At 38.9% G+C, this 22,828-nt stretch overlaps 1 protein-coding gene across 2 annotated transcripts in view; it reads left to right on the forward strand.

Annotated features, from left to right (window-relative positions):
* The window catches only part of LOC142343925 (cationic amino acid transporter 4-like), a 33,727-nt gene extending 11,123 nt beyond the window's left edge, over nucleotides 1–22,604 (forward strand). The window contains exons 2-3 of one of the 2 annotated variants that reach the window (XM_075395324.1): nucleotides 602–1,086; nucleotides 21,310–22,604. In XM_075395324.1, the coding sequence (XP_075251439.1) occupies nucleotides 633–1,086; nucleotides 21,310–22,511 (1,656 nt within the window). In that variant the 5' untranslated portion in view covers nucleotides 602–632 and the 3' untranslated portion in view covers nucleotides 22,512–22,604. Of the gene's footprint in view, nucleotides 1–206; nucleotides 1,087–21,309 lie in introns of those variants that run through there. The other variant, XM_075395323.1, reaches the window with a different exon arrangement.
* The last annotated feature ends 224 nt before the right edge of the window (nucleotides 22,605–22,828 follow it).

The raw sequence follows: 22,828 nt of genomic DNA on the forward strand, positions 1-22,828 counted from the left end.
AAAAACTATAAACTGAACTTCAAGACTAGCTGTCTGTCGTTTTTGTAATTACTAACCAACTTCAAAGTACCTCAATTTTAAATGTTATAGTTCTTACGTGCAAATCTGATAAAACTTGTGCAAAGATGGTTTTTATAACATAAATCAGATATGCTAAAATTATTACAACTGATTAAAAAGCTTGATTAACACAAGTTAAGAAAAAACTGACGTGAACTTTGCAGTGCTTGTGAAATTTTTGTACTAACTTAATTAATTTAATCGAAGTAAGGTAAAACCGAACGCTTTAAGAGGCATTTAAATACATAAATGAACATTGTGAATACTACTGAAGTCGTGCTGAAGAGCAGTCGCTCTAACGAACTTGATTAAACTTAGAGATTTTTTTCTATTACTTTTTACCTAATTAAAAATGAAATCATTTTTGCTTTTACAAAAGTTGTTTCAAGTCGCTATTATTGCTAGCACACTACATAAGTTTCAAATCAGTATCATTGTTCGTAGGTTAATATTAAAACTTATCAACAAAAAAACACCTCAAACGCTTGTTAAAAGAAAAATCGATGACGGGTTTCAAATCTATCGGGTCAAAATGCTTCAGAAAGCAAAAACTAACGGATGATGGCGATGTTATGGAAACGGAGTTGAAAAGGTGTCTGACCACTTTTGACTTGGTCATTCTTGGGTTCAGCAACACTGTTGGGGGCGGAATTTACGTAGCTCTGGGACTTTTGGTGGGTCAAATTGCGGGACCCGCGACTATTATTTCCTTCTTTCTCGCTGCGATTCCACACATGCTAACTGGATTATGTCTGGCCGAGTTTGGCTGCAAAATTCCGAAAGCGGGTTCTATATACCTGTATTTGTATATGTCAGTTGGTGAGCTAATAGCGTTTATATCTGGTTGGACTTTGATTATAAATCACATATTTGAGGCAGGACTGGCGTGCCGAGGTATTACCGGGTATATAAATGGCATTTCGGATGAGAGTTTAGACTCGACGCTGCCAGAGTTCTTCGTCAAACATAATTTGGATCCCTATTCAGTGATAGTGGTACTTTTGGTAGCAGTGACTGCTTCAGTTGGTAAGTTTTTTGAATGCTGTAATTTTCAAAATCAGATTTTCAATTTTTGAGCAATCGTGGTTAAAATTGTTAACCAGTTAATCCTCGATCAGATGATTTGGATTAACTTTAGCAGCGCTCTGGAGTACATTTTCTCGGTTAGTAACAACCCAGACCGAAATGAATTGACCTATGATCAGACCCTCCCAGACCTTACTGACCTCTGATTAGACCATATCCAATTGCTACTTTAAATATAACCAGTCGGAGGCGTGTACATCAAGCTTCAAATTTTTTCAGCAAAAAATGTTAATTCCACAATTCTTAGAATGAAAGGAATAAGTACTCGAAGCATAAACTCTAAATATTTCGTATGATTCACATAAAAACTGTGTGTTATCACTCATTTTTTGTGTGTGGGGGGGGGGGGTGGGGGGGGGGGGATGACACACGAGAAAAAGCCCACTTAGACTGTAAATCGTACAAATTTGCACAATTTTCCAGGGCTTAATATTGATATTTCGTGTGGTTATTACCCGAAAAAAACTGTACAGTTCCACAAGAGAGAAATTTAAAACCGTTCATCTGACTGAGTGTGTTCAAAATTATTTACATAAAACGAAATACTTTAAAAGAGAATGCATATGATAACTCTCTTTCTAATCTGCCTATACTTTTTTCTATCTTTTAGAGGCGGCTATCAAGGTGCTAGTGCCAAGTGCTATATGGTATGAAGACAGAATTATCGTTGCAATTTCCGTTCTAATAAAGACTTTTAACTGCGAGTTTTTGCTGAGTGCCATCCGGAGCGCGGGTTCGGTAAAAACGCTCTTTTTCTGCTACAAATTTTATTCAAGTTTCCAAGTAACCAACTGAGCTGTACTAAGCAAAATTGTCTGTGTGAATTTCAAGATAATAAATGCGTGTTGTATAGTTATACAAAAGTCTTTTTCAACCAAACAAAATTCAGCATCGTTATATTACCGCTCTTTAGAAAAAGCAGAGGCGATGGGTTTCGAACCTTCAACCTGATGATTATAAACAAAATTGCCTAGTTTGCTGTGCCAAGTGGGTCTTGATTAGTGGTATTGCCGAAATCAAGAGATTTACTAAGCTAATTAAGTATAAATGGAAAGCATCATCAATAATGGTTTCTTCTGTTTTTTTTCCAGATCAAAGTGCTGAAAGTTTACTTTCTGTTTGTTCTTATTTGTCCTCTTGTTTTCTCATCTGATTTATGTGAAGAATTTGAGCCGGGGAACGCGACTGCTGTATGTTAAGAAAAGAATACTACATTCCGCGTTGGCCAAGTTGATGTTAGTTTCGTACCATATCGGAGCCATATTTGTCCGATTGTCAGTTGGAGAAGGTGAGATCGAAAAAATTTGTTCTCGTTTTTGTCCAAGTTTTGCAATGATGTTCGTGTTGGTCGTGCCAGGCATAGTACGCATGCAGTAGAAAAATAAAGGTGTGCAGATTTGCTAAAAAAACGTCTAAAAATAGTTTAAAAATTTCTGATAACAAAATGGTGCGGCTGGGTATTCAAATTTAAGGCCTCCTGACCGCCCACAACTCTCCTGAGGTAAGGCATGAGAGGGCTCCTTCGTGGGATGAGAGCTGTTTTCCGCAGTATGTCCAGATTCGTCGGCTGGCCCTGCCAAACGTAAGTTATTTGCACGCAAGTGCGGTAGATTGCGGGTTCCGGGGTTCCCACTTTGATCAGCAGAGCGCGCCTTCAATCGAATGAGAAAAGTTGTGGGGGATCAAGCTGGTAGTTTATTTGTGTTGATTTACTGTTGTTTTCTCTGCTGATAAATTTGAGACTGAATAGATAAGTTGATGAGTGTTTTTACTGATGTCGAGTAAGGTAAGAGCGGGAGGCCGTTCTTTAGATTTGTATTAGTGTGACAGTTATTTGATAACCTGGTCAGGGGGGTTTATTCGCATATTTGCAAGGGAGATTGATGTATTAGTGATCTGTCAAGTGTGACAGCTCCATTTCCTCCACTGTGTGAGTGTAGGTAAATTAATGAAGTAATTACCTCGTCATGGCAGTAAATGGCAGACACTAAAAGATCTTTTGGAGGAAGGTAAGATGAGAACAGTGTTATTGGCTGCTTTATTGATAAAATTTTTCAGAATACGTTCACTGCAAAGAGGTCAAACTTCAATAGCGGCGTTATTCATCGACGGTTGGACGTTTTATCAAACCTTTGCAAATACGAATATTTGCAAAAACGAAGAGCCGGGATATTCTTTTTTATCAATGTATGGACACTAAAAGGCTCGTTAACTACTAATGATAATTTAGGTTTTGAAAGGCGAGCACTAACAATTTTTGTAATTATTTTTAAAGCAAAATTATCGTGTTTAGAACGAAACGAGGCAGACAAGATTTGCTAATCGAAACGAACGAGTTCAAACATCAATACTACGATCGGAAAAAATTAATAAGTCTCGGATGGAAAGACGTGGAGACAGTCGATAAGCGGGGTATTAATAGTTGGAACTCCGTAAAGAATAAGTTAACTGTAGAAGGTAGGGGGACTGGCTGGAGAGAATGGTCGGCCTAAGGTACCATTAGCAATAAATAATGAGGAAAATGTGGGATTTCAAGAAAGTTTAATAGAGGGGTTCCGGGGCTGTAATGATCAGGGTGATGTGTATAGTTTTTTTAGTAAATTTAAATTGGAGAATGGTGATAGCAGGTTGTATCAAGAAGTTGGGTCGTATGCTGGTTTGTGTAATTCAATAGCTTGAACGTTTTGTGTGGATGGTTTGATGAGTGGTGTTTTGCCTGATGGTTTTACTGGTGTAAGGAGAGATTCAATGGTACAATGAAATGAGTAGCACTTGTTGACGGCGGCACTTGTTGAAATTGGGGAAATGATAGTGTTTCAAAAACGCCGTGCGGAAAAATTGTTTCTGATTTGGAAGGTATCCGACATCAAGCGATTTTAATAGTGTTATGGGTACTCCGCATTATTCGGGTACTTTAAAATTGCGAGGGGACTTTCTGCAAGTGGTTTGGGAAAGGATGTTTTTTTCAGACAAAAGATAATATGTTGATCCAGCCTTCGTTTTGTGCGCATGTTGTTTTGGCTTTTACAAGAGGTTTGTCGTTAATGACTGGCTGGCAGGTGCGGGATCAACCGAATCAGGTTGTTGTCGATTGGACTTCAGGATCGTTTGCTTATGGTGTGCGTAATGGAGTGGTGAAAATCATTTTAATGTCAGATAAAAATAAGAAGGCACTTTTAGACTAGGCGAAATCAAAAACTGTCAACTGCTGGTGCTAGTGATGTCACTGAGTTTTGCTAATAGTGGTATAATTTTAAAAACAAATAATAAACGAGGTAATCGAAGAAAATGGGACGGGAAACGGGAAACGAAAACACAGTTGAACGACAGCGAGGAGAATATCGTGTATTCGTTTCTTCCTCCAAGGTATCATTCAATGGAATAAATGAGTTGTTCAACTTTTAGTTAATTGTTATTTTTTTGTTAGGTTTGGAATTACTCTGCCAGGTTTTTGTTTGTTATTTTTTCGAGATTTTGTTGTTTCGATTCCGTGCCTCTTACACGTATGTTGAAAGGTTTGTTTTTTGTTGGTACTGAGCAATCGGTAAGGGTCCTCTCTGTTTTAGTTTGGTTTTGTTCTGGAAAAAAATGATGTTTTGTGAGTTTTTTGGCCGTTATTTTGGAGAGTCGTATGTAGTTGAGGCAGTTAATATCTTGACTTTCAATTGCGTTCCCTTCGAAGTGACAAGAGGTTGGGATGTTTAGGGTTGTTGGTAATGGTTGGAAATGGTTTGGTTGATAGTAGTTTGCCCTGTTAGGGGTGCTTGCTCATTGTGCTCACGAGTTATCACTTTCGAGTGATTTTTTTGGTGTCAGAGAAGTAAAGATTGAAATGGATAAGAAACTGAAAATAAGAGGAGGAGGCGTTACCTTCACATAATTTGCGGTGTTTGTAAAATAAAGATTACATTAAATCAATTGTGACTCGTAACTCGAATGGTGAGACAAGAAAAAAATTTGAATTGAAAACAATTGTATGGAAATTTAGGTGAATACACGATTGCCAACCGGGTCAAACCCAATGGGGTCGTCATTGTCAATTTGAATAAATTCCCAGTATTGGTGGGTTAGTTGGGTAGTACTGAAGTGATATACATAAATGTAATATTCCCAGGTTGTGTAAACAAAAAAATTTTTTGTGAGAAGGCTTGCATGCTAGTGTGCCCAGACCACGATGGTTCCATTTTGTTCTAATTTTACATATTCATTGAAAAAACATTCCCTGTTGGGGATTCCGACTTTCACGCAAACGTTGATGTTGTGGCTTGTATGTAGTTTTGGGGGCGATGTCTTCTGGGCCGACGTAGTTTCGGATTTAATCCCAAATGCTTGTAGTAAGGATTTATAGGAAAAGTAAAATTGGCTAAGTGCTAGGTTTTAGGATTGGAAAATATCAGATAAAGAATAAGTAATTAAGGTTTTGAAAAAAATACAGGTCGAATTTGCCTTCTAAGACTTATTCTTTGGTGTTTTGTAAGAAATTCAAAAAGGTAAGAAAATTTGGATGATCTGGTTCCAAAGTAGTTTCTTTGTCTTGATTATTATCCAGGAAAATAATCCAGAAGCATAAGGTATTGAAGGGGAATACGAGGTATTCAAAAAAGACTATAACATTGATATCAAATTCTGTAAGAAAGCAAGCATAAAGTGGAATTTGGGTTGGAATTAGAGAAATAAAAGGAAAGGTGTCTTCTGAATGGTCAATTGGGGTGAACGTTGGGGTTCGTGGATAAAACAGGAGATAAAATGTTTATAGAATAAAATTGCAAAAATTTGAGGAAAATTACATAGAGTCATCTGAGAAAGGAATTGGTGATGGAGGACGAATTGGAATATAGTTTAATTCAGCAGAACCATGGCTTGGTGTAGGATCAGGCCTTTTGGAACTTTCAGAAATGGTCGGTTGCGACGGTTCTACTGCAACTGGTTCTTCGCTGAGTTCAGATTGAAATTGGAGTAATGAATGAAATTGAATAAATATGTTGACAATATTATCCTGTTGCATGTTGATACTAATAATTGCTTCATAATCTGTAAAAAAGGCAATGCTGTATTCCGTATTATAAGCTGATTGGCCGTTGAATGTAGTGTTAATGCGTGGCTCAACTATAATTCTGAACTGATATACTGGATTCATTTTAAAGTGTTTGAAATAATGCAAGGGGTAAAATTTTAGACGTTTGAGTTGTTAAAATAACTTTCAAGTTTTATCCGCAAAGAAAATTGTAATAGATTTGAAGAGTAAACAGTTAGCAACAGAGAGAGTTGCAGGTAGGTACAAGGCGGAAAGTAGTTCGAATGATTGATAGTGTTGCGGGGGAAGTGGGGTAAATTTGACATGTTCAATAATTGGGATTGTGGTGAATCTCCCTGGTTGGGCTGATTAGTATTTCCTTGAAGGTTGTCATTGTGATTGATAGACAGTTCGCCTTCCGTGCTAATGCACTTCCTTCTTTTTCTCGCTTTGACAGATAAATGATAAGTTTCCTTTGGGAAATTCATTTTATTACTCCGTTGTTTAATGCGTCAGTTTAAATTTTTTTTCGAAATAAATTTTTCGCTGGAAAAAAAGTGTAGAGCAAATCCGTGACTTTATAAATGGAGGTTTAAGGCGAATTGCTCTGAAAACTTTTGTTTGTTTTTTCTTTCAAAGATTACCTTGAAGTGATGAAAATTTTGGTTTGATACTCAAGTAATATCAAATTTATGAAGTAAGTTTTTGCAAATATAATCCAGGGAGAGAATGGGTCTCTTTGGTATGCGTCGGACTTTTAAAAATGCAGTTAAATCATATAATTTTTTATAAATTCAGTTTTAAATTTTTGCTTTTTTGCTCACTGTTGATACAAAATTTGCGGTAGAGTAGAAGTGAATTTAATTGATAACTTTCAACAAGTGGCTTAGTTCAGTGGTTAGTATCTCTGACCGTTGAGCTTCGGTTCCGGGTTTTGATCCCGACGGGTTCCAGGTGCTTCCATAATGTGGCAAAAATCTGGAAAGGGCAAAAAGGGCTGTAAGGGTGAGCTAGGGTAACAGTAAGGGGGTAGAGAAAGGTGATGGCAAAGAAAAGTTTAACTTTTTTCCTTTTTTAAAGTTTATAAGCTAATTTTACCGACAATAGGATCGTCCCACTTAGCGCAGTTGGTAGCGCGCTGCACTCTCATGTTGAAGTTGAGGGTTCGTGTCCCGGTCAGGTTATTTTTAAACGTTCCTTGTATTGATTGTTCTCAGAGGATACGCTCCGTAATGGGATATCAGTGGGTGTTCAGGTATATGTGTATAGATGGGCTGACTTGGTGAGGCAGGCCTGTTGTTATGATCAATTTTGATAGTCGGTTCTTCCCTACGTTTCAGTCTCCGGATTTAGTCTCCTAGGAATGTGTAGTGATAGCAAGGTTTTTATGTTTTTTTTTTCGTTTTCATTTTCGAACTCAGTTTTGATTTCGCGTGGTACTAGTGAGCATTTGTGCAGGTTGTGTTCTGGATGTTCATGTAGATATTCATAGTCATTTAATGCGACAAATTTTACTTGTTTTGTTTTTATTCTTCGTCCCTCGTGTTTTATTCGGAAAGGGAAACGTCTGCAAAATTTTGTCCATTTGTGTAAAAGATAATAGGTTAGATGTAGTTATACGCTAATCAAGGAGGATAAAAATCCAAAAATAAGAGAAATTTTCCATGGAATGTACTGTTCGAACCGGTGTTCGAGTTCGGGTTTGGAGGCTCTCATTCATTCCAAAATTGGTTGGGCCAATTGTTCTATTGATATGCTGTTTGTTCGTCGTGTTTCCATTCGTTTGGACTCTGGTTAAATTTGCTGAAGAATTTGAATCTGAAACTCAGATCTTCATTAGATGTTTGGTAGTTCATGCAATGGAGTCAGTAGTTTGGAGAGTGTACTTATTGGATGTGGTGATTGAAATTCTAACCGTATTGCCGGTTTTGTGTCACAAGCAGTGAGATCTCAGCGAAGATGAACATTTGGCTCTCTAAGCTGTTTTCTACATCCCAATGTGATGATACACAATTTGCGCCCAAAATTCTCTATTCGTGCCAATGGATTGTTGCTATTACCAGCGCTTTCGATGATTGTATAATCGTCTGTGGACGTTGTTATTAACCAACGACCGAAGTCGAGATTGCGTCCTTTGTCAGTCAACGGCAATTCAACTAAATCCAGTTGACAGTGTTGCAAGGCAAGTTGCTCGTCATCGTGGTAAACTAAAGTAGTCATACAGGATTGATAAGTAAGTTCTGTAGGAATTCTTTTGGTGCAAATTGCGTATTTCTGGTATCCGATACAATTTGCGAGCTCGTCTTCATCGATAAACGCTGTTTCTTCTCCGTCGTCTGAGACGGTAATGTATTTGGCCTCAAGTTGCCAAACTAAAGATTTGCCTGTATCCCCGTCCGGCATTGGGATCGGAGTGGCATGTAATACATTGATAACTGTACTTTTTGAAGCTATTGGGATTACAAGTGTAATTATAAGACCTGCGTCAATTGCTTCGACTTGTTTGACTAGTTTCGTTTCATAATACGAGAGAATCTCTTGGATTCGAACGGCTAGAGATTATCAATTCTGTTGTTCTTTATGTTGCAATTGAACAATCATAAGAACTTCATGCAACTGCTCCCTTGGAACAAGTGACATTGGCGGTAGTGGATTCATGAGAACCGTCAAGCGTTCAGTATGTCGATTCGAAACGTATGAACAACCAAACGGTAGGTTTTAATGTTAACAAGTATTGCCTGAAAAGTATTGCTAAGTACAAGACTATGTTTTTTGATTTTTTCTCTTACGTATAAGTATTGGATGCACTTTCTCATGTGATGTACGTTTCGTCGCAACGCTTTGAACTGTCCTTTAGCAATTTCCCTGTTCCTTTTTTGTGTCTCAATCATTTCGTTCTGGGCTTCTTTGATGGCTTCCAGTTCACCTGATACAACATAGAGTTTTTCATTGTTTCTGATTTTGATTTCTTCAACATGGTCGGTAACGTATTGGAGATAAGCCTTTGCTTGTCTGATGTTTTTCTGGTTTCTAGCCACTCTTTTGTCGCATTCTCCAAGCACGGATTTGATGAAGCATAATAATTTGTCTGTTCTTATTCCAATTCCAAGCACTGCCTTGGCTGCTGCTGCGGCAGCCGCACCGCGGGGTTGTCTTTGCAGTGTTGAAGAAGTTTGACAGGTTACTCTTAGTAGTGTGTTCAAATTTCCAATTTGAGGTTCACAATGTCATTTTGTGCCTGTTCGTTTTCTATAATTGTTTTTTGCGCTATCCAGTGGAGGCCTGCTGTCGAGTCGATTATATCACTGAAGTTCAATGGGCATCCGTAATTTTCTGAAGTCCACATTTTGTCTATTTCTTTTTGTCATGTTGATCAGTTTGTCTTCCACTGTTTTGTTATTTATGGGTTAGGGGCCCAGAAGTTCAGTTTTGACAAATTTTTCGTTCAATAGAATTTTGTGGTGAAGGTTGAATAATACTCGATCTTCTGTTGCCACCAATGGCTGGCTCGTTTTCATCCAGGGTAAAAGTTGTAGTAAAAGTAGTACGATGTTGAACATTTTGGTGAATGTGTTTGTTTGTGAAAATGAATACGAGTCACTGGGCGACTGATTGTGAGATACGAAGTTGTGGAAAACGATTTGAGCTGTGTCTTTTCTCCTTTCAAATTAGGCTTCTTTTGGAGTGTCTTCATTGGTTGGTGATGTATGTAATGTGTATCTATAATAGAGTGTTGGTGCTTAATTCCTATTGGCTGTTATCTTCAAAGCCAAAAGTTTGTTGAAGGTTTCCGTTGATCTCTCAACGGTGAAGTGTTAGTGAAACAATTCTTCGTCTGTTTTGAAGCACTGGGTCAAGGTCCACTGGTTCTCTGTTGGATAATCGTTGAGGAAATGGTGAAGATGTTCTTGGGGTTTTGTGTTGGGCAATAGCACTATTGATCTCGTTATTTTCCATTTGTGAAATTTTCCCTCCTATGAAGGAGTGCTCATTGTTCTCTTCGGAGCTCGGTTGTTAGACATCATTGCTTGAGGTTGTATTGTTGTGGTAAATGTCGTTGATCGAGTTGGTCTGGTATAAGATTTCGCCTGTAGAGTCTAACTTTGGGCGCGTGTAGACGGGTCTATTAACGTCATCAGATAAATCTTAAATGTTTTTAGATTATTCGAACGTGAAGTCGGTGAGACTCTGATTTCGCGACTCTGAGCCTGTTGCTTGTGAGTCTGCAATGCTCTCATCGTGATCAGTTTTACAGGTTGGGGTCTGGGATGTAGTCAAGTGAGAAATGATTACTTTTACCTCTTCTTCCTTTTCTTTTTCTGAAGGTTGCAAGAAGTTATATAGCGAGTTGTCTCGGGCCAATGCCAGATGATCATTTCTGCGAAAATTGTATCATCGATTTGAGCCAAAACAACCGTGGGACGATAAAAAGTTTGAGTTTGAGAAGACGTAATCTCCTGTATCAATTGATTCTGGCGTTTCTTGCGTGTTTGCGCATGAAACTGAGCCTCGCATGAGGAATGCATCTTGGTCACACGTTGGTTCATGTGTCCTATCATGAAATTGTATTGGTGGGCTTTCAGTAGAAAAATTACCTGTGTGAATGTTTGAGTTGAAGGCAACTGACTACACGTCTGGTGTTGTTATGGGTAGCTTCATATTGTCTTCGTTGATGCGGTCCATGACTTGATTGTCGAACAATAGTGGTTCTTTCTATTCGTCTAGTATGGCGGGATATGCTTCAAAGTTTCTGGGGTTGACATGTTCAAAATCTTCTACTTGATATTGTGTCGAAGTCTTATTCGATGGATACATTGCGTGTAATTTGTGTTGGTTTTGCGTACAAAGTATTTTGCATTCCTGAGCAATTTTTCTAATTTGTATAATCGGATCCATTTGCTTTGCTGCTTATTCTTCATCGCTACTTGTGTTGTGTTTTTTGGGTCAAGAATGAAGCAGTATGATTTGGGTTTTAGTGGTGTAGCGTTTGCTTTTCTGTTATAGTACTTTTGTATTTCAGATAAGAAGAGATAAGTTTGTCTTTCACGCTGGAGAAAACCTCGGCAGTTTTGTCTTGTAGTTCTTTAATGCCGTCGTACTTTGGATGAGACGCGCATTTTTTTGTGTTTTGAAATCTAAGGTCCAAAGGATGTATTGGTGTTCTGTCGTGAAAGACTTCAGAGGGTGTGCAACCCAGAGCTGGTGCGAATGTTGTGTTGTGGATGAATACTGCAATGTCAACATATCCGTGCCAATCCTACGAAGTTTGGTTTTTGTTGAATCTCAAAATTTGTTTTAGCGATGCGTGATTTCTTTCAAGTGAGCCAATGGTTTGCGCACGTTTCAATGTGCAATGTTTGAGCTCCACCTCCAGATTTTTTTGCTAGTTCACGCATTAGTTAGGATGTTAACGCAGTTTCAAGATTACATATGATTCTTGAAGGAATGTATGAATGTCTCAGAAAAATTGAGACAGGGGCTCGTGCTACGATGTCTGCGTCGCATTTTAAAAGAGGTGTGGCGAAATGGTACTTCGAGAACACATCAATACCTGAAAGAATGTACATGTAAGGAGAAGGGTGCATCTTTCCCACGAGATCTATAAGTAAGAGGTCTGCTAAGAAGTTTTGCTGTGGAGAAAATTGTTGTAATGGAGGTTTCAAGGCAGATGTTGGTGCTGGTTTTGTTTGCAAGCATGTGAAACAGTTTCTGATATATTCTGTTAGGCGTTCAGTGAAGATCGGGAAGTAAAATCGTTTTCTGAACTCTGCTATTGTCAGTGAGACTCCTTTGTGCCCACTCCAAACACTGTTATGAATTAAGTAGAGTACTTCCTTCAGAAAGTGCGAAGGAACGCAATATTGTTTCATGAAATTGTTTCCAGTGTGGTTATAGAACTTCCTATGAAGGACGCCTTCTGTTATCGCTAGTCTTGCGAACTGCTTGAGATACTTTTTTAGGTCACTGGTTAGATATTGTCCTGTTGTCGGTGAACCTCTCTCAAACCAGAGCAGTATCCGTTTGGTATCTTCGTCTTGTTGTTGTTCGGCACGAAGGTCTAAAGTTCCGTGCCCATAAGTGATGAATTCATCTAGAGGGTTTTCTTCATGAATGGCGTTTATTTGTTGCGTTGCAGGTGCAAGAATATGTTGAACGTCAGCTCGAACATTCATAGGATCTCCTTCGTTTAGTTTGTTTACTCTAAAGTAAGTATTTTTTCATAATATTTGGTGTATCGTCATCTGCTGAGCTGCTCAGATGACTGATTGAGTTGTCAGGTGTGTCTGCTGTTGTGTTGATTTTGGTTTCGTGCATCGGTACGCGTGAGTTGATGCGTAGCTCGAGCTTCTCTTTCGGGTTTATGTATATTCTAGACAAATAATTCTTTGCTAAATTAGCCTTTCCGGGTATACGTCCCAGTGTAATGTCGAAGCTGAGTACATGATCGAGAGCATTCCAAAGTGTTGACGGTATGATTTTGTTTGAAAAAAATTTGTTACTGATCTGTTGTCTGTCAAAATGAGGACTGGTTTTTTACATCCCCATTTAATATTTGCAAAGGTGTCTAGAGCAAAGTGAACTGCGAAAAATTGTTTTGCATATATCGAAAGTCTGAGTTGGTCTGGGTTGAAAATTCTAGATCCAAAACTGACGGATGCATAAATTATCAATTCCTGATTATCTTGATTTGTTGTGTTGTCGTCTTTCATGAAAACATATCCGGCTATGTAAAAGGATGCGTCGTCCGTTATTACATATTGCTGGTCAACTTTGGGCAGTCTGAGTGAAAGGTCACAGGCTGATCTTAGATCATTTGTTAGCTTGTCCAGAATAACTTGGTGGTCTTCTTCTATCACGAAATTGGTGTCTTTCCTTAGTAGACCATAAAACAGTAAACGCTTTTCATTCGTTCAACTTGTTTTTTTGGGTTTCGTGGAAGTCAGAATGTTTTCAGAAAAATTGTAATCTTTTGATTTTTGGGCGTGAGACCCTCAGAGGTCATTTTAACACCAAGGAATTGTATTTCTTTGAGTCCAAATGCACATTTTTCTGTTCCGATCTTAATTCCTGTTTCGCGGATGCATGTAAAAACTGCATGAGTTTTTTCCAACATTGTTGCTTGTGTCTTGTGCTCCGATGCCAATGTCGTCGACGTACTGAAAACATCGATCCGCTGTTATCACTGGGTCGATGTTTTGTCGAATGAATGAGCTAAAGGCACTGACGCTTCTGCTTAGTCCTTGAGCCAGTCTTTGAAAAGTATATATTTTCGATGCGAAATTGAAGGCCAGTAACTGTACTGATTGTTCAGCTGCCATTGATTCAAAAAAGTAGCCTTGACAGCCATCTACTTTGCAGAAGAGTTTCCTGTCGGCCTAAAGGGTGCCCGCATCTGCTAGTGTAGCTATCGGCAAGTTATTATTATTGTAGTGGTTTCTAATGAGATGGTTTGTATTTTTGAGATCTACTAAAATGCTGAGGTTCCCGTTTGGCTTGCGTTTAGTAAATATTGGAGATGAATAGCGGCTGAATGGGAGCGTTGTTGTGATTCCGTAGTATTGGAGAAGCGCTAGTTCAACTAGCGAATCGTGTTTGAGATGAATTGAAATTTTTTGAGTTTTGGAGTATAAGGTTCTGTTTGTGTCTGGTGTCAATTTGACTGAGAATTTTTGAGTGTAGCCAATGTTAAGGCGGTGCCTTATTAATATGTCATTGAATTCTACTAGAAGCTGTTATGTTCGTTCTTTTTCTATAGCAGAGAGTGCGCTGTTGCTCCATTTGAATGAGTTAAGAAAAGTTTTCCTGTCTTCGTTTTTCGAGATTGGTTGAAATGCTTCAAAATTTTTGTATTTGACAAGTTTGTTATGTTTGCGTTTTTCAACTGCACTCATCTTGGATGTGTTGGGATTGGTTTTTTGGGTCGGAAACCAAAATCCGTTTTCGTTTCTTATTGTTGATTGATTTGCTGTTCTCTCTATAGATTTTTCTATCTTTTTTTTATTTTCTTTGAGTCGCTTTATTGAAATATTTTTGACTCAAATGGTATCAAGTAGCGAGCTTGATCTTGTGTGATAGTTTCGAATGCTGCTACTGAAGAACCTTGTCGGATGTGCAAGGCCCAGTTTTTCAAAAATGAAACTAGGCTTTACTAGTCCAAATTGTTCTTGTGCACCAGATACCTCTGATGGGATTAGTTCCAAAGTGTTTTTTCCACAGGTGAGAGCGTATAAATTGTTTTGGTTTCAATATTGATCTTTTTCCGGCTGTTGAGACGTTTTTGTTTGTTGTTGATTTTTATATGCATAAGATTTAGCTGAAAAATAGATTCTGGTGTTTGAAGTAGTCTGTTATGGGCATCAAAAAGTATCTGATTTTTGTCAAAGACGGGAAAGCCAAAAAGGATAGCGGAAATTGTTTCAAACACCACGAACTGTTCCTTAAATTGTAAGTGGCCAATTTTGAATGTCAGTTGGACTGTAAATAAAATGAGTGATTAATGCAGGAAAGCTGCGGAAACGTTCATTTTGAGAGGGTTTGTTTTTTAGGGTTTTTGGTAGAGGTTTCTGCTTATTTTATTGAAATGTTTCTTTAACATGGCGCTGCTGAATGCTCCAGTGTCTGTTACTGCTTTCATTATTAATGTTTCGGACTACAGAGGTATTATAAATACATTTTTGCTACAATGTCATGCTATCTGGTATATGTTGTAGAAAAACATGCAGGTTATTTATTTTTTTGATTGTTGATTAAATGGCATGTTTCCATCGCAGTTGATGTTCTGTAAAATCTCGGGCAGTGTGCTCATTGCAAACACATGTTCTGCAAAATGTTTTCATGAGTGTAGGACATCTTTACATCTTTTGGTACGTCCGTTATTTTGGTCGTTTCGTTGTAAGTTTGACCTTTCTCTCAAACAGTTTCCTCGACCTCTCTGAAAACTTCCACGGTTACGTCCTCTGCTGTTGTAGTTGTTAATGTGTCCTCGGCCATTTTTGTTTCCATTATACTGGTATGTTTGTCGGTTATAGTTGTGGCCTCTGTAGTTATTTCGTCTTCTATAGCTAGGGTACTGAGTACTCTCCACGCTCTGATGCTGTGGCTGTGCTACTAGCATTGATGCTATTCTTGCCGCCATTAAGTTTTCTAAGCTTGGGCCACTGCAGGGTTTCCTGATGCGTTTAATGTATTGAATGGCGTGGTTTATTGTTGTTTGGGGTTTATCTGATCAATCAGGACTCAGTTTTTGATGATAGCGCACAATTCGTTTACTTTGATGTTGTCATTCTCTTTCAGCAACACTTTCTTATACTTGAAGGGCATACCTTGAATGAATTGTTCTCTTATTCGTCTTGTTCTTTCGTCAGTGCGGTCTATGTGAGCTGCAGGGTCGTCCACAATTGCAAGGTTGGCGAGGCGTTGCAGATCTGTGAGGAAGTCACCTGGTTGTTCTTTCACCGGATTAAACTTTCTCGATTGCAGATCGAGCTAAATGTTTCGTCTTTGGTCTGCTCCAGCATCGGTTGCACAGTTGTTCAAGCGAATCGTCTAGGTCGTTTCTTGTGTTTTCGGCGAGTAGAAGGTAATAGTTGAGTGCATTACCGGTTAAGTTTAGGTGAAGATATCGTGCACGTTAACGATTTGCTTCAGGAATTGTAGATACAGCAATGCTTGCTCTCAGTAGTCCTTCAAATTCAGGCCAGTTTTTGGTTGGTAGTCCTTGAGAATCTTTCTGGATGTACGTGGGGCGGACTTGGATCTTCCATTTTGTTTTAATCGGGTTGTTAATGAAGTGTTTTTGTAGAACGAGCATATTGTGCGCTTCTTCAATATTGCTATGTCAAAGAGTTTGCAATTTTAGGCTGTTTGGCTGGTCTTTTTAATTCTTCTCTGCAAATTTTTGGTTTACTTTTCTGTCGATTGTTTTTCCGTTGAAGAATACGAACGCGTTTCTAGGTTGATAACCTTCCAATAGTGTTATAGAGATAGTGTTGTGACTTGAGTTGTATTTTCTCTTTGCCAGCAAAGCGAAAAAGTTGATTGCTCATATATTTTTGAATGGGTAAAGATGGTTTGTGCTTGTAGTGTGGTTAATTTCTCGAATTCGATAATTTTGAAAGAAATTGTAAAGTTTCTGAGTTTTTTTTGGTAATACGGATCTGTTTGATGTCGGTTTGATTGTCTTCTTGTGCGATAAAATAAAAACTCACTCCAGGGTTTGTTTTTCTGATGATTCGAAAATTGTAAGTTTTGCCGTTAATGGCTAATTCCATGAGTTGCAAATTTTTTCTCTTTTTTGTTTAACAGAAGTAAGCGTTCAACATCTCTGTCGCCATAAGATAAATCTCTTTCTAATTTGCTTATACCTTTTTCTATCTTTTTAGAGGCGGCTATGTAGGTGCTAGTGCCAAGTGTTATATGGTATGAAGACAGAGTTATGGTTGCAATTTCTTTTCTAATAAAGGCTTTTAATCGCGAGTTTTTGCTGAGTGCCATCCGGAGCTTGGGTTTGGTAAAAACGCTCTTTTTTGCTACCAGTTTTATTCAAGTTTCCAAGTAACCAACTTAGCTGTACTGAGCAGAATTGTCTTTGTGAGTTTCAAGATAATAAATGCGTGCTGTATATTTTTACAAAAGTCTGTTTCAACCAATCAAAATTCAGCATCGTTATAATGCATTTTATGCCATATGAAAGACTAGATTGGGATAAACTGGCGCCCAAAACGCTAACAAAACAAAGTCTGTGAATGTGATTACTAGTGTAGACTCCCCTTTGTGGGCCTTTTTTCTCCATTCCGCCATTTTCGGCTCCATTCCGCCTTTTCTGCCTTTTTTATATATCCCGATCTCTCCGATTTGCTGATTTCTAATTGTTCCCTCCTGCCAATTATAATCACAAGTTCATTGATTTAAAGAAATATGCACAGAAAGCGGTAGAAAAAAGTAACAGAACCAAAGAATGCTTTCTCGGATCATCATTTTATTTTGCTTCATATGGCAGCTAAAATGGTAGTTCTTTTTGTTCCACTGATCAATCTACCATCACCTCAGACGGTGACCAGTTATGAATGGATTCAGTTTGCTTAATATCCAGAGGCGTCATCGGTGAAAACACCGAAGCTATAACCCTTGCCATTTCCACCATTTAACACATAACATCTCGCCCAGCAAGAAACCCTTTCCCTTTTCTTGTTTGCTCTGAAGCTTGAAAAATCATCACTAGGCATCCTGAGACCTTTATTCGAGAGCTGATTTTTTTTGCAATTCTAGTGCAATCGTCTGCCTTTTTTGACCCAAATCCATGCCAGGAGGCTAAAATAAATTGTACCGATTCCAATTTTTCTACTCTGCCCATGATAAAACAGAATTGTATCAGCTAAAAGTCAATTGTTGAACTTTTCCCATTGTTGCGCGAAGGTCGATAAAATGAGCAGGATAGATTTGTGCTATTCGGCTGTGAGTAAAAATAAAATATAAGTACGTAAAGCACAAACATGAGTTGATTAAAATCCATCATATCACGTGAACAGAATTAAATGTAGCTCCTTTTTTGAGAATACGATTCAAAACACAAACTGAGAATACCAATCATCACTTGATAATACCGAAACAACTTGAGAATACCAAAAAATAGTTTTTCGCTGTCGACTTTGTCCAATAGGAAACTAAAAGGGCACGTGTCCGCAAGTTTAAAAGAGTTTTAACGCCAAAAATCTACGGTTCCTAATAACTTGAATATAAATTATTTCCAAGTATCTACTTCCCTTGCCTAAATCTCTACTCACTAAATTAAATTCCAACTTACATTGATTTGTGATAGGCCTTAACTTGAGAAATTCTAGTTCACAAATATGTAGAACTGGTGTCGGATTTAAGGTAGGTCAAAATCCAGTGTTCAACATGTTTTAACACCTGTCTTGGTTACAAATATTTTAGACTATTTCAACTTGTTTTATCTCATTATTATTTGTTCTCGCCCATGTTTATAAGTCTATCCTTCACACTCCTTTTGAATGCAATGCTGTTTCCCGGACCTTGCTCACAGTGAGTTTGAGCGCTGTACCATCGGCTTTCAAATGTAACCAGCACTGTACCAGACAAATAGCAGTATAAATACTTTTGCCAGTCTGCCCAGAGTCAATTAAGAAACATCCCAGTGTGCCGTTCTTCTTCACAGTCTCATTTACATTCTTGGTCAACACTGCCCAGAGTGTTTCACATTTCTCTCATCAGATTGTACATACAAAGAACATAGCAAGTTTTGAAAATTTTCGAATAACTGACATCATGCTTAAAACTCTTAATATGGCGATACCCTCAGAAGCTATTATAGCTCCAACTATACCACATATTGGTGCATTTACATCTTTGCAGTGGAGTCGGAGACGGAGGCGAAGGTCGGAGGCGGAGGTCGGAGGTCGGAGGTCGGAGGCGGAGGTTGGAGGCGGAGGTCGGAGGCGGAGGTCGGAGACGAAGGTCGGAGGCGGAGGTTGGAGGTCCGAGGCGGAGGTCGGAGGCGGAGGTCGGAGGCGGAGGTCGGAGGCGGAGGTCGGAGGCGGAGGTCGATGTGCGAGTCAGAAAGTTGTGGTGTAGTAGTGCTTGTGGCGGCGGTCGGAGGCGGAGGTCGGAGGTCAGAGGCGGAGGTCGGAAGCGGAGGTCGGAGTCGGAGGCGGAGGTCGGAGTCGGAGGCGGAGGTCGGAGGCGGAGGTCGATGTGCAAGTCAGAAAGTTGTGGTGTAAGAGTACTTGTGGCGGCGGTCGGAGGCGGAGGCGGAGGCGGATGTCGATGTGCGAGTCAGAAAGTTGTGGTGTAGTAGTACTTATGGCGGCGGTCGGAGGCGGAGGCGGATGTCGATGTGCGAGCCAGAATTATTAAAATCAAAATAAGTTGTGGTGTAGTAGTACAAGTAGTCCACTCCACAGAATTGATCATATTTTCAAATGCCCAAATTTCCACCCCACATTTCCACAACTCATCTCCTTACCCCCACCCCCGTCAACTCCTTCTCTGGTCCACTCCCTTGGTCATCCAAACTCCCCTCCCCCACCATATTCCATTCCTTAACCCGCAGGCTGCTCCAGATCACTAGGCCGCAGCGGTATCAACGCGCTATAGATGGTCAGATAGCCCCCACCCCCCCCCCCCCCCCAGCTTAGTCTTTCCCATTTTAGTCTCCCCCCACCAGCTTTAGTCCCCCAGCTTTAGTCTCCCCCCAGCTTAGTCTTTATTGAAACGTGGATTTAAATGAAACTGAAATTTTGGAGTCTTTCCCATTTTAGCCCCCCCCCCAGCTTAGTGGTCAGATAACCTATAGCCCCCCATCATGGTAACTATTTCATTTAATTTGATCTATTTATTTCAGCTGTTCACCCCCCCCCCCCACAGCCGGGTTCGATCATGAAGTGCATGTCGGAAGTTATTCTCTGGATGTCGACACGAGTCTATCAATCTGTGCGACCTTCCGTTCACGTTGATTGACCCACATGAAACTTATTCACACCAGCCATGCTGCTGGACAATGAAGTCGGGAGAAAAGTTTAGAGGTCGGATGCTGAGGTCGGAGGAGCCACAATTCAAGGAGCCGCAATTCAAGGAGCCGCAATTCAAATGGCCGCAATTCAAATTAATTAGATGCTTGCGACAAAATCAAAAACTATAACTCAAAATCCTAGTTATAATCATATAGTTATAATCATAGTTTCAGAGCCTATTAAGTGAATTCTTACGCAGAACAAGTTCTGCAACTTGATATATATTCATGTATATTAAAAACGCATGTATTTTTAATTACGATCAAAACAGATAGCGAGAGAGAGAGAGAGAGAGAGAGAGAGACGCGAGATAATTGGCTCTTGAACAAATAGAAGCGCGAAAGCGCGGGTAATTATTTACGCTATGCGCATATCAAAACCAGGCGGCATTTTAATATGCCCATAACCAGGGCAGACAGAATTTGTTCATGCCCAGACCGCAAACCGAATCAACAAAATTCATGTTCAGACAAAAGTCAGTTGATGAATCATCTTGTCTTACTAAAATCATATTAAACAGTGAAATCTCGGACCTGAACATAGTAACGACCCGCCTAAAAATCATTATGATTTATTTTCTGGTCCAGTACTGAATCTCTCTGACGATGCGCTCCGGGTTAACAAAAGTATAATAATTCATATTTGAAACTAACTATCTTAACTAACTTATCCCCACTGATCGATCTACCATCACCTCACATCGTCGACCAGTTATGAATGGATTCAGTTCGCTTAATATCCAGAGGCGTCATTGATGAAAACACCGAAGCTATAACCTCCTCAACAAAATCAGTTTTCAATGCCGAAATGATCTTTCATTCACCTTTTATGGTCCATTAAAACTTAAAATAGTACAATGGAAGAAAATTTTAAAGAAAACTGTCCATTCTCTTTCCCATTTTGTCTTAACTTTGATAGGCCTCGACTTGAGAAGTTCTAGTTCACAAATATGTAGAACTGTTGTTGGATTTAAGGTCAGAAAAGTTTCAGTGTTTAACATTTTTCAACTCCTGTCTCGGTTACAAAAATTTTAGACTATTTCAACTTGTTTTATCTTATTATTATTTGCCTCGCCCATGTTTAGAAATCTATCCCTCATACTCCTTTTGCATGCAATGTTGTTTTACAAAATTATATTAATTCATATTTGCAACTAACAATCTTGAGAAGTATACTATATAATAAGTCTAGAACTAGCGATTTAACTCTAAGTTTTTACATGTAGGCCTGCGCCCACATGTAAAGGTACTCCCCTTTTTACTATAGCAGAGACCAGCAGTATCACTGGAATCCTGTCTTCTTTCAAGCTTTGAAACAACTGCGTTTTTAACTGCAACATGGTCTTGGACCATTCTTCCCTACCCTCTTATCTCGTTACTTTTTTGAAACAATTTCCTTCCCTTCGAAAAACGACTCCGCGATATACGTTAAATATCTCAACAACAATCAGAAATGAAGCTGTTTCTTTCTCCCAATTTTTGGAACCCAAAATCTTTAACATCTCCGCACATCTGGCGTACCAAAGGATATCGATATAATGCTATTTTGCAGATTTTCCCACCCAGAAAACGGGGGCTAAATTACGCCATAACAAATTTCAAAAAACTTATATTGTTTCAGGAATCAAACAGTCGACCTTAGTCAGTACAATTCTATGGTCGGTCAATATCTCGACCCTCCTTTTCGTTAGCCTTTGCGGATTTGTATTATTCGACTTTCAAAATTGGGCAAATTTTTTCCCATTCGGCATTTCGTCCGTTTTCAAATCGACTACCAAAACCTATTTCGCCTTCACAGGATACGACTTGATAACTATATCGAGCGAAGAAGCTTTCGAACCTTCTAAGTCAGTTCCGGTGGCGTTGATTACTCAAATTTCATTGGTCGCCGTTTTATACTGTACCGTTTCTATCTCAGTCACACTGATAACCCCTTATTATGAGATATCGGAAACAGCACCTTTTATTTCCGTTTTCGGGTTCCATAATTTGAAATGGGCTGAATATATAGTCACAGTTGGGGCTCTGTGTTCGTTAATAGGCCTTATTATGGGGCGCGTTTTGTGTTTCTCCCGAACAATGTACGCTATATCTCAAGACGGACTATTTATGAGAATTTTGAGCAAAGTTAATAAAACGACCCAAGTTCCGGTGTTTTCGACGGTTATTGGGTCGGTGCTAATTGGATTAGTTGCTATTTTTTTAAGCTTAGACCACCTTACTGAGTTAGTTTCGTTCGGGAATGTTGTCAATCACACGTTACTGGCGTTTGCAATTATTGTTGTAAGATACACCGACAAACCTTTATTGTTAGAGGACGCAAAACAAACAAATATAGACCATAAACCACATTTTCAATCGGAAACTGAACCTCTCACATTGAACAAAAATAACAGCGGTTGGACATCCAAAAAAGTGAAAATTTTGGCTGCTTTTGTTATTTCGTCTGTAAGCGCAGTTCTGTTTATACAACCAGTATACATTTTTGACGGCAGTAGAGCTATTCGTTACGTTTGTTTGATATGCTTTGTCAGTTTTTCCTTGTTATCTTTGGGAGTTATTGTTTACTTCGGGAAAAAATACAAACAACAAGCGCCATCATCTGGACTATTTAGAACTCCACTGGTTCCGTTGCTTCCGGCTGTCTCAATTTGGATGAACTTGTGTATTATGGCACATTTTGGGACACAATATTTACTTTTCGGCCTGTTTTGGGCAAGCCTGGGCGCTTTTGTTTACTTTGTTTACGGGATAAGTCACAGCAACCTGGAAAATGATGCGTCATATCCTTTGGAACCAAAAATCGAAGAAACTGAAGATTGAACCAAACAGAAAACATTATATTTTTATTAAAAGTATTTATTCATTTTGATCAATTCTGTCCCCTCCAAAAATGTTTATTATCCCCCCATTAAAATTTATGCGTTCACTCTAAAACAAAACTCAGGTGAATTTATTTGAACCGCGTTCAGGTAATCGGAAGTTCAGGTGTACAAACACCTGAAACGCCTGAACTATAGTTCATGTAAATTTTTACCCAAACGATTTCAGGTGTAAGCAGCAAAAAAGTTTTTATTACAGTCAGCTATAAAGCAACATAACTCTTTGTATTCCAAGTTAAATTAAACTAAAAAACATAC

This window comes from Convolutriloba macropyga, chromosome 8, assembly GCF_964194025.1.
Source record: "Convolutriloba macropyga chromosome 8, txConMacr16.3, whole genome shotgun sequence".
Taxonomy (NCBI): domain Eukaryota; kingdom Metazoa; phylum Xenacoelomorpha; order Acoela; family Convolutidae; genus Convolutriloba; species Convolutriloba macropyga.